The sequence below is a fragment of the Kryptolebias marmoratus genome, linkage group LG15 (genome assembly GCF_001649575.2).
Source record: "Kryptolebias marmoratus isolate JLee-2015 linkage group LG15, ASM164957v2, whole genome shotgun sequence".
Lineage (NCBI taxonomy): Eukaryota > Metazoa > Chordata > Actinopteri > Cyprinodontiformes > Rivulidae > Kryptolebias > Kryptolebias marmoratus.
In genome coordinates, this window is record NC_051444.1 from 25,765,079 (window position 1) to 25,780,640 (window position 15,562).

Sequence of the window (15,562 nt, forward strand, 5' to 3'; positions counted from 1 at the left end):
TTAATACTGCATGATCTTTCAGCATCTCTAACAGGCAGCAAGGCAGGCGGCACAGTGGACACGCCTCAGAGTCATCCAGAGAAAGAAGCCAAAGAAGAAGAAGCCAAACCTGGTCACCCAGGATATGGAGCCAACAAGAAATTTCCTTACATTGATGAATAGAAAGAAATGATAGTAATTTGCAGCAGGAAGGCACATAATGATACAAACTCTGTGACACAATCTTAGTTCCCCCTCTTGGTACTTGTATTTACATTTTTCATTGTGGGATGTCAGTCGTGTAGCTTTTCTTAGAGTGATTAAAGAGTGTCATCGTGCCTTCAAAGTGCCCCCCTCAATCCTCAGCTCAAGAGCTGGATGACTATTATCCTTTAATCCCAAAAGAAAAGGGGCTATATCCCACAACAAAATACAAGCTGAAGGAGTAGAAGCAATAAGAGGGGAAGGAACTCGTAATAAAACTATAGTCTTTTTTTTTTTTTAGAATATTTCAAAATTATATGAATGAGAGATTTGGCTTAAACTAATAAAAAAATAGCAATATTTATTTTTGATAGGTTGCAACAGCACACTGCATTTTCAAAGTGTAACTTCTGGCGTAAACTGTGGGCATTTTTTGTATAAAGTGTATACACCAGAATCAAGAACATCTGAACACTAATGAGTTATAGAGCACCAATCCACAAAAGTTCTTTAAATCATTAGATGGAAAACAATTAAATCAGGATCAATGGTTACATCTTGTAAAGTTCTAACAAGCAGCATGTTTGCTTTGAAACAAAAACATCGAGTTATTACACTTTATTACTGTATGCATAGAATAAAACTATATTAAAAAAAAAATACTCATCTTGATCACGTTTGCTGTGCATTCAGCCATATGCAACTAAAACAAACAAACACCAGAACAGATATGGTGACAAAGCCAAGCGAAACTGAGTAACAGGATGGCTTCCATCAGATACAGTTTCCATAATAAATGTGTTGATTGTGCCACAACGATTCCTTAAATAATTTGCTTGATAGACACGAAGCATAAAACTCAGAATTTAAACAGCAGGTCGTTTTTTTAAATAATTCCTCACAGCTGCGTTTTATTAAAAGGTGTGCCGTTAAGTTTTAGTGTAAACACAGTAAAATCAAACTGCATGAAATCTATTTTATCAGAATATTAAAAAAAAAAAACAATCTGAATGTTGGACTTGTGAGGAACCAGGGACCTGTCCAGACTGCTGGACCCCTTAACACCTTGACTAGCAAAATGGATTAATGGACTTGAATATTCTAAAATCTTTCCTGGTTCTACCATAATCTAGACTGTTTTTTTTCTTTTTATCTTTATAATAGGTTGCTTTACACATTATACGCACAGTGTCGTCTCTTACAGCCACAATTAGAAACTGAAATCTTTAGTCTGTGGGCTGATGATACCAAGTTCATCATACACTGAAAATGTTAAGATGATTGAATGAGCATGTCCATATTTTTCAAAACTGAAAGCATTGTACTGCACTGAATGTATTTGGGGTGTGAACCATTAAAAAGCAAAACCTAATTTTCATATAAAAATGTAATTACATTAACTCATGTATTAGAACATGCAATAAACTACTGAGTCAATTCCATCCATCCATGTTCTTTCTTTTTTTTTATTTTCAGGTTGCAGGGGTGCTGGTACCTACCATGGGTCAATTCCACTAATAAAAATAGGTTTATAGATCCTGCACAGAATCCAAACTTCCACATCTGTCAGAAAAGAAAACACAGAAGTGGGTCCACTACATGGTCACTGAATTATAGGAGTTAAATCTGCGCACAATTTAAACACAATATGATTTAGTGCTGAAAGTGCATATATGCCCACTTTCGAAGCTTGTTAGTTTGATGTTGACATGCACTATCAAATCTAACACACAGGAATCGCTTGGCTTTAATAATAATAGAACCATTCAGCACAGGGACAAGTCTATGAATGCGAACATTTACCTGGTGAATGTCATCATAAATCCTCAAAGAATGAAAGATTAGATAAAAGAGAATAACTTCACAATACCTCTTTGTATAGCAAAGTTAAAAACTGTGTCAAACTGCCATGGACTTTACCGAATCAAATCCCACCAACTCATTCTGTAGAAAAATGTCTTCTCACTGCATGATACTGTGGCCTGTGTAACTCAAACACGTTTTCAAAATCAGGCCTTTTGAGGGAAACTTACAAGCCACTAAATCTCTTTGAAAACAATGAAAACTCAAGATATTTAGAAGTTGGAAAACAAATAAATACTAGCACTGGAGCTTCTATAAATGAGCGTGGCTGTCAGTTTTCCTCTAACGCCCATGACACTAAAGTTAGAAGTTGTATCGAGCACACCAGCAAGACCACAATCCCGCAGAAATTAATTTGATTTTAGTCCCTTGACACCGATGCTTCAGGTCCTCTTGGCTGTACTGTTGGTCCCTCACGATGAACCACAGTGTCAAAGCGTGGTGTAACCTCACAGCGGATCAGCAGAGTGTCATCTTTAATGTACATTTTCTGATTCAGCTGCTGCAGGTGCATAAAGGTGACATAGCCAAATCCTTTGGGGTTGCGGTGAATGGTGGGCTTCTGGAAGGCTTGCAGGTCCGGCTTCGTCTCCATGACCTCCACATGATGCTGAGCCTCAGGTCCCTGGTCGAGTATGGCGAGCCGGATGTTCCCTTGAAACGGCCAGGTTAGCTGCCCGTCGAAAGCCCCTTGCATGGTGTGGACGAAGAGCGAGATGTAGTTGGAACAGCGCGGGGCGTTGGGGCTCTGCAGGTGTAGACGCATGCACAGCTTGTAGCCTGGACGACCTGTGTAGAAGCCGGGGCTGTGCTCAACCACCGGCGTCCCCGTTTCTTGGTTGCGCAGGAGGGCAGAGAAACCTCGGAGGGGCCAGATGAAGATACCGTGACACTGCTGGGACTCCAGTTCCTTTATTGTGTCCTCCAGCGCAGACATCCTACGCTTGAGATCTGCAAGCTGGCCTGCCTGTACATGAAACAGGACAAAAGTTTAGTTTTAACAATACGAACAACCTCCCTAATAGTATTTCCTTCCCCCTAGTTAACCCCCACTATTTTATAGGTACAGCTCATGACTAAAAACACAACAACTCTCATATCACACACCACAAAGACGCAAGACTTTAGTTATTTTGAGAAAGTGAAATTATTCAGAGCCTGCCGGGCCACCAATGTCACATTGCTGCTGAGGGTAAGATGAGTAAGCAGCAGGTGATCTTAAGTCTCATGTCCGAAGAAAGTTGAACACATTCTGACAGGAATGACTCATGAAGTGTCCGAGATCTTCCAAATAAAAATAATATATTACTGTTTTGTTTTTGTTTTTCTGCCGGGCGCAACATTGGAGGAAAAATGAAGCTTGCTGACCTGAAAACAAACTTTAAATATGAAATATTTGTAAAGCCTAACAGCAACAAGAAATATGAATTATACAAGGAGTAAAAAAAAAAACAAAAAACTGATGAAACTGAAGAGTGTCCGTTTGAGAAAAAACTAGCTCAATATCTGTAACATTCACTGAGGTGTAGCCATTTTTATATATGTCAATGTCAACTATAGAGCATGTTTAAAAACATCAAGGTTTACCAAAGTGCTACACAAGAAAAAAAGCAAAAACCCATCAATAAAGTGAATTCAATAAAATCACATAAAAAGAACAAGTACAATAAAATGGGCTAAAAACAAGCTAAAACAAAGAAGCAACATAAAGATCTAATGGAACTCAAACTCAGCTCAAATTAAGAGCCAATGTAAAAAAAAAAAAGTGAGTTTTTGGGCTGGATTAAAAAGACTGAATAGACACTGCAGTATGAATATCGAGGGACATCGAGGGACACGTTCTACGCTTTAATTTAGCCCTCAGCTGCACTAAGAGCATCTGGCTGGGGTCACAGAGCATTTGGTGGGGTGGGGGTTGGGGGGGCCAAGAAGCTGAATTAAATAATGGGGTACCAAACCATTTAAAACTTTAAAAGTGAGTAAAAGAATCTCAAAACAATACGAATACGAACAGGAAGCAGTGTAAATCTGCTAAAACCAGAGTAACGTGGTCATGCCTTCTAGTGCCTCTTGATAGGCTAAGCTTAATTACATGCGGTGGCCATCTTGAATTGGGTTGACCCTAAACATTAATCAGTTGTAGACATAAATCCAATAAATACATTCTGAAAGTTTAGTTAAAATCCATTAAGTGATTCACAAGATACTTTGCTAACAGTATAGACAAAAGCGTGCACGCACGCACACACGCACACACACAGACAAAACCATTATTGAGCCACCTTTGCCTTCTGCATTGGGCAATACTGACAATATGCCTCAATATAGCCTTTGATACTAGAAAAACAAACTAGGAAACATGATTCTAAGTGAATCTGATTCCTTAATGACACAGCATGAGTGCAGATCTTTGTTCTTCTAAAGTGTTAATAAATGATCAAACTTTAAATTGACATGCAAAGCAAAAAAAAAGCATCTTTTAAGTTTTCAAGTTAACGAATGAATGCTTTGATGTTCAATAGCCAATTTAGAATGGGTCATCCCTTACTTGCGTCTCTTTTAAGATAATGAGCTCCCGCAGCTGGTGATCCTGCTTCACCAGTCGTCCATCCATCTCCCTGAGCCGCTGCATCTCCTGACTGGGCTGACATGTTGTCGTGTTGATGCTGCAGCTCGCAGCTCCTCGGGGCCCACCACAGGCCGGCACTGACGCCGCAGCTCCCTGGTCCTCGTTGGAAATGGAAGGCCCTAGCGTCCGCAGAGGCTTGGGCGTGGCGCCATTGAGGCAAAAGCCGCGCAAAAACTCAGCCATGTAGCGCATGTGCATCTGCGTGAACTCCTGCATGTGCTGGGCCAGGTCATGGCGCTGCATCTGCAAACAGCCAAAGCATATATACATATATATATATATATTTTTTTTTTTTTTTTCTTTTAAACAAAACATATCTGGGCCGCGTGATAGACTAAATGTAACAAATTAAGTTTTCACTGAATGTTTTTCAGGGCCGCGTTACCTACCTTTTCCTTACATCCAAACATGCTAAAATTACAGGCGATGGGGGCTTTGGGGCAATCTGCATCGCAATGAGATTCCATCTAGAAAAAAGAAAAAAAAAAAAAAGAGTTTTACACAAATCAGATGCTGAACAGGAACAGTTTGAAGAAAAATGAACAAATGTAACAAAGGAACTTTAATCTGAGCTCATTTCCTGTTTCAAGAAATAAACAAACATTAGTGTAACTATTGTGATATGTGTTGAGGGTGTGCCGCAGTTCCCCACAGCTCCAGAAATACGGAAGCTGTTTTATTCACCAGACAGCTTTTTTTTTCCTTTTTTTTTTTAATATGGCAGACGCTGTGGCACTCACTTGGTCTCTGATGAGTTCCATCTCACAGTACTGACACTTCACATTGGCAAAAGGACACTGCTGCTCATGAAGCTGAAGGGGCAAATAAAACAGGATTATAAAAAGGGACTAATACCGGTCCACATCACAGTTAAATATTAGTACGACAACAGCACCTCTTTTTCCTCATAAAAAAAGCTTGTCACGCAGTCTGGACACGAGACAAGTCTTCTTTGGCACTCGACGGTTTTGTGCTCCTCCAGGTAGCTTTTTCTCACAGCCTGCTGGCACTGTGGGCAAGGCATGGTGGCGAACTGACACTGTGCCAGATGATTCTGGAAGAGAGGGGAAAATATAGACACGGTTAGTTTTAGTTTTATACCGTACTTGGGAAGCAGCTATTTGTTTAAAACACCTGGGACGAAATGCACCGCTTTATGCCTGACCCATATAGTCACAGAGATTATTCCTTTCCTGCTTAGAGTAGTGAGTATGTAAAAAGATTCTTGAGACAAAAATCTCTAAAGACCGGTGAACCAGAAGACAGCGAGTGCAGCTCGATTACATGTAAATTCAAACAGTTCCCATTGGTGGTTGGTTGAGAGCAGTGCTAGGACACAATGGTGGATTCAGAAAGAACAAAGTGCCTACTGGTGTGGTGAAAGAAACATACGACAGCCTATTAGGGCCACGCAGAAGGGAAATTGTAAATTCTATTAACTAAAAAAAAAGTTGCAAAGAAAAAAGAGAGCCATCTTTCAAGACTTCAACCAGAGGAAGAGGAAGTGAAGCCTGCTGTGCTCCTGAACCCGACTATTTGTTTCATTTGTTATTACGCTATTATTATTATTATTATTGGATCTGACAGTTATGGGAGCACTTTCACTGGGTTAGCTACAAAATAACATGCAATACTTTGGTTAAAGCAGTCCAAGGTGCAGTTTATTACTCCTGATGCAGCCGAACTTGCAGAGTTTAATTCACTCCTTTACAATAGGAGTCTCAAACTCATAGGCTGCATGCTAACCTAAAAAACACATCTAAGGCTTATAAGAATAGATTACGTTACCGTTCTTCAGCAAAACGGATACTGTAGACCACCAAGTATTCATTAAACAAAACTCAGAGTAGGTGTTTGAAACTCTTATTGTGAAGGATTGAAACAAATTCTGTGAATTCCGTTGCAGAGGGAGTAATAATAGGCACCTCAGACTGCAACAACCCTCAGATACAACATTAGCAGCCTGATAACAAATGCAACAAATGCAGTCGAGTTCAGATGCACCAGTTAGTTATGTATTCCTTCATGATTTCTGCTAAATAATGAACAGATTTATTAACGCGAGGATCCAAAACTCCTTTGAATAATTTGTTTGATCTTGTACCTCAATGTCATTTGAAAACCGTGGGGGAGGGAGGAGAAGGGGGGAGGGGGGAGGGGGGTGCCTGTCACTGAAAACTCTAACCTCTAATTGTCGGAGCTCCATTTTCTCACCACAGCCGGAGTTTGGACAGCGAACAGTTAGCGATAAAATCTCCCTTTTGGCAAAGTTATCAGGAAACAGTTGGTCCTCTGACAGCATTTCATTGTCCACAGGGCACCGCTGTCCTGTATCGCTGTTTTGCAAGAGGAAGAATAGCAATTATTGAGGCAGGGCTTTAATTTTATCAGTTTCAACATGGGGGTCTTTTATTTTAGCTGAAAAACTACAAAAATGAAAATGATGCATCATTTAGACATTTTCTAAACAATAAATTGCTCTGATGCTTTAGAAAGAAGAAGAAAAAGAAACAATATTTAAGAATGCACCGTGAGGTTGGTGTTAACAGCTGCATTACGGATCTTTGTCGTGTGTTACAGGGTTAAATGCAGAGCGGTGCAGCAACCTACCGAATAGACTTTTCAATGCAGCTTTTGCAGAAGCGGTGACCACAGCGTGTTTGTATAGCATTCCTTAAAGCCATGAGGCAGATAGGACACTCATATTTACTCTCCAGGGGTGGGTCAAACTCTACATCATAGCCCTGAATGGGGGCGGCAGTTTGAAGGCTGCTGGAGGAGGTACTCATGAAGGTGCCAGGACTTTCGGAAGGGCTTAGAAGAGACTCTCGTTCCTTTGCCATCATTGCCAAGGCACAACCAGACAGCTCTCCACCGACTGCTCCATCATAGCTGTCCTCCTCCAAACTCCCTTTGGTGCTGGTGCTCTCAAAGCAAGCCATCTGTAGAACTGAACAAACAACAGCTGAAAAAANCAATGCACATATAAATACATTAGCTTTTCAAAAAAGTTTCAGTATTCACTTATTTAAAAAAATTTAAAATAAAGAAAAGAGAATAATACTACTGGGAAAGGAGTGGGGGTTGCTTTAGCCTCAATTTTTTTTCTGACAGCTACAACAATCATACATTTCATGTGAGTCAATTATGCTGTTCCTGCAGCCATAATAACTTAGTCACAATAATACTCCAAGAAATGGCTCAATGAAATGCATTTGGCCGGAATGAATGAATGAACGAACAAACAAATGAATAGGATGGGACACATCATGGCGAAAAACAAGTAAAAACGGTTTCTACTCATCTCATCTCATCCTAATAACGATCTATTTGAACTTCCTCTGGTAAACTTCCTCAGATATTATAAGTGCCTAAACTGTGTTCCTGAAACGCAATCAACAACATTTTCTCTAATAAACAATAAGCCACATCCTTTTAACAATAATTAATACAAAAAATATCTTAAAATTAAGGCTGTGTAAGGAGAAAAAAAAGATATATGTAAGAATTTTGCTTCTTGACTTAAACTGCTGTGCAGGTTTCTCCCCAAAAATTGTTATTAGGCTTAAAATTGAACTGTTTTAGCTCTACTCTACTTGTGTTTTAAGCTTCGTTTTCTGTTTAAAGGATAGGTTTATGTCACTTTGTGAAAAGCAAAACCTTTCAAGGAACTTTTTGTTTTTGCTGAGGTCACCAAAGATGGTTTCTATGAACCCAATGACAGTAGTGTTGAATCATCCAAGACAATCAATACTAGTTTGACCTCACCCACGTGTTTTCATAAAACCTGTATTATTCACGCTGCAACCCACAGACTTATGAATTGTTTACTAAAAAAAGAGGCGTCGTAAACTTCTTACTCCAGCCAACATTTAATCATGTTTTTTTTTTAATATAACCAACTTTCAACTGTTTAGTTTACTCGTTTAGAGAATTTAGAACTGTAGTCAAGTGACATCTCTGAAAAAAACATTCTCAAAATACATACTTATGTTCTGAAGAAGTGTTAGAGGTTCTGTAACTTCATGACAGTCATGCCTCAGATGCGGAACTGGAACTTGGGACCTAAAACGACACTAAAAAGCTACAAGAAACATACCGGCAAAAAGAAATTGATGAAGGCAGCGGGGGAAACACGCACGTCTTTGGCTGCAGCGATATGTCTGCGGCTGGGAAAGCTCACTAATTTCTATAAGGTTACCCACCTTAGCCTTCAAAAAAAAAGCCTCGAAGTTTTCGTTTTGGATTTCCTGTTTTTTGTTTTCCGAACGTCACCAAAAGATGACCCGACGAACTGCGGCTTTTCGGTTGTTAAGGCACGCGAGCGCCTCCGCGTGGCCGGAGACCCGTGTTGCCGCAGAGCAGCAGGAGATGGAAAAATGGCGGAGCTCAGGAAAATCTGTCCTCAGTCTTTACCCTGCCGTGTCCACTGCACGCGGAAAACGTCGTTTCAAGGGAGGCTTTTCATTTTGCTTTGTGTACTTATAGTGGATTCCGGAGGCGCTACGACTCACTGGGTTGTCACGGAAGACGGAAAAATCCAACAACAAGTATGCCAGTTAGCTCGCTGACCTGCTAACGCTTATGTGGCTAGCTTGCAATGCTAACTATTTGTCTTGGAATTAAAACTCATTATTCTGTATATATTGTGTTGTAATGTAACTGTAGTATTTATTTAAACTCAACAAGACGTGTCAGCTCCGGCATGTTACGTGTTTGGGGACACGAACGTAGACATTAATAAATCTGTTAAGTCACCTAGCTATATTGAGGAAGAGAAGGACGCTACTTTATTGGTGAAGTTACCTTCAAGATAACCAGGTATATTCAGACCCGCATTGTGTCTGCCGTGAAAACCGAACACCGGATAGATTTAATGTCTGAGTGATTTCATGCCAGCTACTGTCAGATACTGAGAACTGTTTGTTTATGTGTGAAGTGTTGGACAGGATGAATTAGCATATCTGAGAACAGACTGATTTGATCACAACACTGAATATCCACACTAATATTGTACCTTTTTTTCAGGTGGACTCACCTTTAAATTTAAAACACCCACATGATGTGGTGATCTTGATGAGGCAAGAAACTCGTGTGAACTACCTCAAGAAGCTGGAGGTGTGTTGAGTTCACGTTTTAAGTCCTTTTTGATTTCTCAAGCTTTCTGTTTAAAGTTATTGATAAGGTGGGGAGTAGGTAAACCTTATATTGTGCTTGTTTATCGTTATTAATGCCTGAACAGAAGCAGTTAGTAGCACAGAAGATTCATATTGAGGAGAATGAAGACCGAGACACAGGTTTGGAGCAGCGGCACTACAAAGAAGATGCGGATTGTGTAATGGCTAAGGTGCCCCTGGGAGACCTGGATCTGTATGATGGCACTTATATCTCCCTAGAAAGTAAAGACATCAAGTAAGCTTTCACTTAAACTGCCAAAGCAAGGAGTTGACAATATGACTGTATATGGAGCCGTTGTGATTTCATTAAAATCTTCTGAAATTAAAGTTTTTTTCCCCTTCTCTTCTCTTCACAGCCCTGAAGACTTTGTTGATTCACGGTCTGCTCTGCCTCCAGATCTAGAAAAGCCAGACTGTGCAAAAGTCTTTGAACTACCTTATAGTATCCACGCTTTTCAGCATCTCAGGGTGAGTGGAGGCCAACTTTATCAACTGTCAAAATTCCAGGGCTCGTTTGTTGTAATTTATAGCATTTATATAACTTTTTTTTTTTACCACCTATGCTTTGTGTTGTTGGAAATGATAGGCTGACATAAACCTTTTCATTTTAGAGAAGTTGTTACGGTCTGTTTGCCATTATCCTTTAAATCGTACTCACGGGTGCTGAGAAAAACAAATCCTGCTTCATTATGCTTTTAACTGTTTTTATTTGTAATATCTATCTTTGTTTTTTGACAATCAGTGGTTACAGGTTTAATGGAATTTATTTGGTCATTTAAAAACAATTGCATACAGAAAAAAAAATATCCACCATGCTCACAGCAGTCATGCCATATGATGTGATTTTAATTTAAAAAAAAGTTAGGTTTTGTAGATATAAATGCTTTTAATTGTTGCATTTTTTTAATATTATTAATACTTTCAACAGAAATGACTGGCTTGCTTTTTAAATAATTTTCTTCAGACTTATGTGTAGAATGTGGGAACTATTTAGGACTAAGTGTTATATACTGCAGGAAAACATCACTCAAAAATTAAAGAAATAGAAATCATGGATAAAATGTATGACATAATTTACTGGGATAGATTTCAGGACATTGATATAATCTTTGTTAAGATAATTTGGGACATGGGACATCTGAGATTACATTTGAAAGAAATTATCGGTGACACACTCAATCTTAATATATTTTACTAATCTTTTTTTAAGACATTCTACATTCGCACCACCTCAGTCACATTAAGCTGACGACATTGCCTGCTTTGTAGTTTTATTTGCAGTGTGTATTAGGGATGACTCTGTTGTTTAAAAACCATGTGAGGGCAGCTTCTTGTTTCTTTTTGGCAGAGCACAAACTCTCAAATAAAGGTACGCATATACATTTATAAAAAGCAAGTGGGGGCAGCTCTGATGCGTCGCCTGTTTTGCTTGGATCGTTTCGAAGGAATGACTGAAATAAGCACACTTAGAGATTTATCTTAGTTGTTATGTGAAAAATATCATCCCAAGTTATAAACGCCTTTATTGTTGTTCTATTCTAGGGTGTACAAGAGAGGGGGAATCTGACCTCTCCACTCCTTTCTAAGGATGATCCCATCTTTAGCTCGTTGTCGAAAAAGCTGGGCCGTAGTGTTGACGAGGTGGGCTATCGCATCTATCAGAGCCTGCTGAGGGTAAGGTTTATCTGGGCGATTTTGCCCCCTCAAATGTGCAGACATTTAGTTTTCAAACTTGCAGATATTGGACAAAACATGAATGTCTTTATGTATATACATATGTTACTTTTGCATTTATACATGTTTGGTTAGTATATGCATATGAGAATTTAACTGACTTCCTTTCAGTCAAATGTCAGTTTATGTTTGTTCAGATGCACAAATATTGTTGGTCCTATTAAGATGTTTACAAAAACTTTGCATAACTTTGTTTTTTGTGTGTGATCCAGAATTCCTCTTCCTGGGTGCTGTACAACATGGCATCATTTTACTGGCGTATGAAAAACGAGCCTCAGAGGGCAGTGGACTGTGTAGTGCGTGCTTTGCATTTCTCTCCAAGGTAATGTCGGGCGAGGCAAAAAGCTCCTACACTAATGCACCATCTATTGTGCAAGACTGCTCACAGGTGCGTCTGTGTGTTTGCTGTTTTTGCAGACAGCATAAAGATGTGGCGTTGATCAACATGGCCAACGTCCTGCACCGCGCCCATTTCTCAGCAGATGCTGCCATTCTCGCCCATGCTGCTCTTGACCTTACCTCAGATCTCTTCACCAGTCACTACACTTTGGGAAACATTTACGCTGTAAGTAAAAAGGAAACCATTCAGCTCGCTTACTCTTTAAATCAAACCATCCAATTAAAAAAAAAAATTGGGGAATCAAAAACTAAATAAATATAATTGTGCAATTTTAGACTTGAAGATGTTATAGATCTTCCTATAGGTTAGTATTTCTTGGAAAAAAAAGCAAACCTTGGTACTAAATAAAAATAACAGTGTTTCATCCTACATAAATAATGTAGCACTTACGCTGAGCCCCAAGAGCTTTATTCTAGTGTACAACTCTGTATATTTTTAGTCTGTTGCTTTGATTTCTGCATGAAACGAATCAGAATCTGACCTGTACTATTACTATAGTTTTTATGTCTTCTCTTTTGTTGCTGTCTTACCAGATGCTTGGGGAATACAACCACTCGGTTCTGTGTTACGAGCAAGCACTGCAGGCCCAGCCAGGCTTTGAGCAGGCCCTGAGGAGGAAACATGCTGTGCTCTGTCAGCAAAAGCTGGAGCAGCGCCTAGAAGCCCAGCACAGGTAGGCGAGATCTTATGCTCACGCAATGAGCTCCTTTATCAATTTTTTTTTTTTTTTTTTTAGTGCGTCTCACAAAGCTTTTTTTTTTTTTCTGTGCTTTTTTTATTAGGTGAAAAGGTTTCCCTGGAAAGGGTTAATTTGCTTAGTGAATGTTTATGATCAGAAATACTTCATTACAATTTAGTTTGGAAGTAAACAAATAATAAGCAGTACTGAAGGTTTGCAGCCAAATTTCAGTCTGATCAATGATTGGATGGTGTAGGATTTCACAAAAGCCTTTATAGAAAAGTAAATACTGTTCAGTATATCTCTGGGTTTTTATGATTACAATAAATTCACATAAACTTGTTGGTATGGCAAGCCAAACACTGTATGTAAGTAAAAGAAGAGTACTCTGAGTTGGCACAAGAGCTGTGTGTCCTTTTTTTTGCCAATTTCTCCTTTGCTTTTCTGCCAGCCATCTTGTATTTTCTGTCTTTATTGTCCCGTGGTTGTAGGTCCCTGCAGCGGACGCTGAATGAGCTGAAGGAGTATCAGAAGCAACACGACCACTACCTCCGCCAACAGGAGGCCCTGGACAAACACAAGCTGCTGCAGGAAGAGCAGATCCTGCGCAACATTATCCATGAAACCCAAATGGCCAAAGAAGCGCAGCTTGGTGAGATGCCATGCACAACAGCTAAAATCAGGACTGATCAAGAGTTATTATGACATACATATGGAGTTTATGTAGCTGTGTAAAATGCAACTCATAGTTACTAGAAAGAAATGACACTTCACCCACTTACTGAGGACAAGTACAAGTGTTGGAAGCTGTGTTGTCACATTTGTAGTCCTCACACAAATCTAGTTTTATTTTTAAAACAGTCAAGGCTTGTTTATTTTATTTAATAACCCCTCTGTTTCTAAAGGTGACTGTTGTATAACGAGGCCCGATTAGGTTCAGTTATGCTGTTGCTGCCCGCTGCTGTGAGCTTTAAGCTTCTGATCAGAGTCCTCCATTTTAACACAAATACCACAGCACAATTAATCATTAAAATAATCAATTCTATTCATTGCTAGTGATATTTTTTTCTGCTTTCACTATGTTTCTCAACAGCCTTCACACCTGTAAGTTATGTAAAGTCCAAATATGTTTAACTGACTGTAGACCTGGATAAAAACCAAATTCCTTGTAGCTTTGTATTTATTTATATTTCCAGTTTTTTGTTAGCTTTTCTTCTTTTCACAGAAGACCTTGTGATTCTGGTAACGATTTACAACAAGGCTTCAGATTGTGAAGTGGTCACGCCTCAGTAGTTTATCTATAAGCCACGTCCTCACTAGTAAATGATTAAATTCAATAGTAATTCAAGTTTGAATGGTTTGGAGTTGAACAGCAGGCCTAATATAATCAAGTGAGTTCTTGATAGCCTCGTATTTATGCACATGCATGTTATAAGCAACGAATGACCTTCCAGTGTGGAGCAGCACATGAGGCCTGGATGTGTGATGTGTTTTAGGGAACCATCAGATGTGCCGGCTGGGTCATCAGCAGCGCAGCCTCTACTGCCCCTTTGACCTGCCTGTGCGTTATCACCGGGGTGACCTTTTCGAACACGTCCAGTATGTCCAAGTAAGTTTGGAACAGTAAAATGTTGGACACACTGCACAAGTCAAAAGTGTGGACACATGTTGTCATTCTAAGGGTTTCTTTATATTTATTAAGAACTGATTTGAGCACATAACAAACAAAAACAACACAAAATAGAATTAAATGTTGATGCTTCTGTGCACTTTTTACCTTAATGATACGTTTCCAAAATTTTACTTCAGAGCTTCATGAGAATGTAAACTGGAATGGTTTTCAGTTTTAACTTTTTATGTTTTTTTTAATTTGTGAAGTTTTTTGATGTATTGAAGAACATCAGTGCAGTAATGCTGAGGTCATTTAGGTACTGCAAGTACTGCAGAAGGTCCTGTCATAAATATTGTAATATTGTGAATTGTGGCAGTAAACACATAACATATATTGTCCACCATTACTCCAGTGTGTGAGGATCAGCAAGTTCTGAACATTTTGAGAACTTTAAACAAAGTAATGAAGCTCCATCTCAGAAAAGATGGACTTACTGTTGATGAAGAGGATATGTTTATTAATGTCACTGCACTTACAAAATCCCAGCTTCCAAAATTGATTTCTCAGCATGTAACTCTTCCCATTTACTGTGTGAGCCAGGAAATCAGGACCTTGTAGCGTTGGCACTACTAAAGAAGAACGGTTAAACTATTCTTGATTAAGATACACAAAGAGTAAATATCAAACCAGTGAAAATCTACATTTAGGTCTACTGAGTCCAAATTTTAGACTTTTTGGATTTAACCACTGCATCTTTTGGGAAAACTGCAGATGGTGAACAGATGGCATTTACAAATTTGAATCCGCGGAGGAGCAGCGATGAAGTATGCTTTGCTGGTGATACTGTTGGCGATTCTGTTAGAATTCAAGGCAACACTTAACCAGAACAGCAACCACAACATTCTGCAGCAACGCAGTTCTTCCCATCTGGTACAAGTTTAGTGTTACCATCATGTCTTCTCACTGTAACTGTGGTACAAAACACACCTCAGAGGACGTAAATGCTTATGACCAAAGCAGAAGTAAATGGGGAAGAGGGGTATGGAGTTAGATTTGTTTCACAATTATTCAATCAAAAAAAAAATTGGTTGAGTCGATTTTTTTTTTTGGTTGAATTCGTTTTCTTGCTTATACAACTTTATTTGCTTTGGGGAAGCTTACATGAACATTCTGGGCGGGGATTAAGGACGAGCGATGTAAGATGTCTCCCTATTGGTTAACGCTGACTGAAGCGACAGACCCTGAGTACGGAAGCGTATTGTTATCACGCAGGAAAAAAAAAATT

At 39.2% G+C, this 15,562-nt stretch overlaps 3 protein-coding genes across 6 annotated transcripts in view; 2 read left to right on the forward strand and 1 right to left on the reverse strand.

Moving 5' to 3' along the window:
- Positions 1-1,185, forward strand: part of trpm5 (transient receptor potential cation channel, subfamily M, member 5) — a 25,987-nt gene extending 24,802 nt beyond the window's left edge. Inside the window, exon 26 of the mRNA XM_017414277.3 lies at positions 23-1,185. Within this exon, the coding sequence (XP_017269766.1) occupies positions 23-162 (140 nt within the window). The 3' untranslated portion in view covers positions 163-1,185. The remainder of the gene's footprint in view (positions 1-22) is intronic.
- On the reverse strand, positions 525-8,958 carry traf6 (TNF receptor-associated factor 6). Of its 4 annotated transcripts, XM_017414279.3 has the most exons (9): positions 8,881-8,958; positions 8,664-8,759; positions 7,286-7,640; positions 6,861-7,011; positions 5,571-5,729; positions 5,416-5,487; positions 5,065-5,142; positions 4,595-4,918; positions 525-3,013 (listed from the first exon to the last, which is right to left on the reverse strand). In XM_017414279.3, exons 3-9 carry the CDS (start codon positions 7,615-7,617, stop codon positions 2,408-2,410), a joined length of 1,722 nt encoding a protein of 573 aa, XP_017269768.1. In that variant the 5' UTR covers positions 7,618-7,640; positions 8,664-8,759; positions 8,881-8,958; the 3' UTR covers positions 525-2,407. The 4 variants fall into 4 exon arrangements, with proteins under 4 accessions (XP_017269768.1, XP_017269770.1, XP_024861292.1 ...); XM_017414281.3 differs by lacking the exon at positions 8,664-8,759 and having other exon boundaries at positions 7,286-7,625; positions 8,775-8,937; XM_025005524.2 differs by lacking the exon at positions 8,664-8,759 and having other exon boundaries at positions 8,775-8,937.
- A 55-nt stretch (positions 8,959-9,013) lies between these two features.
- The window catches only part of ttc17 (tetratricopeptide repeat domain 17), an 18,941-nt gene continuing 12,392 nt past the window's right edge, over positions 9,014-15,562 (forward strand). The window contains exons 1-10 of the mRNA XM_017414300.3: positions 9,014-9,225; positions 9,704-9,793; positions 9,918-10,087; positions 10,209-10,320; positions 11,395-11,526; positions 11,799-11,908; positions 12,004-12,151; positions 12,520-12,659; positions 13,157-13,317; positions 14,162-14,274. Coding sequence (XP_017269789.1) covers positions 9,055-9,225; positions 9,704-9,793; positions 9,918-10,087; positions 10,209-10,320; positions 11,395-11,526; positions 11,799-11,908; positions 12,004-12,151; positions 12,520-12,659; positions 13,157-13,317; positions 14,162-14,274 — 1,347 coding nt within the window. The 5' untranslated portion in view covers positions 9,014-9,054. The remainder of the gene's footprint in view (positions 9,226-9,703; positions 9,794-9,917; positions 10,088-10,208; positions 10,321-11,394; positions 11,527-11,798; positions 11,909-12,003; positions 12,152-12,519; positions 12,660-13,156; positions 13,318-14,161; positions 14,275-15,562) is intronic.

Excerpts from the sequence above, each read along its gene's own strand:
- traf6 (XM_017414279.3), bottom strand. The coding sequence starts at position 7,617 with ATGGCTTGCTTTGAGAGCACCAGCACCAAAGGGAGTTTGGAGGAGGAC. Across the intron at positions 7,012-7,285 it reads TGCATTGAAAAGTCTATTCG|CGATACAGGACAGCGGTGCC; the intron begins GTAGGTTGCTGC and ends CTTGCAAAACAG. Across the intron at positions 5,730-6,860 it reads TGGAGCTCCGACAATTAGAG|AATCATCTGGCACAGTGTCA; the intron begins GTTAGAGTTTTC and ends CCTCTCTTCCAG.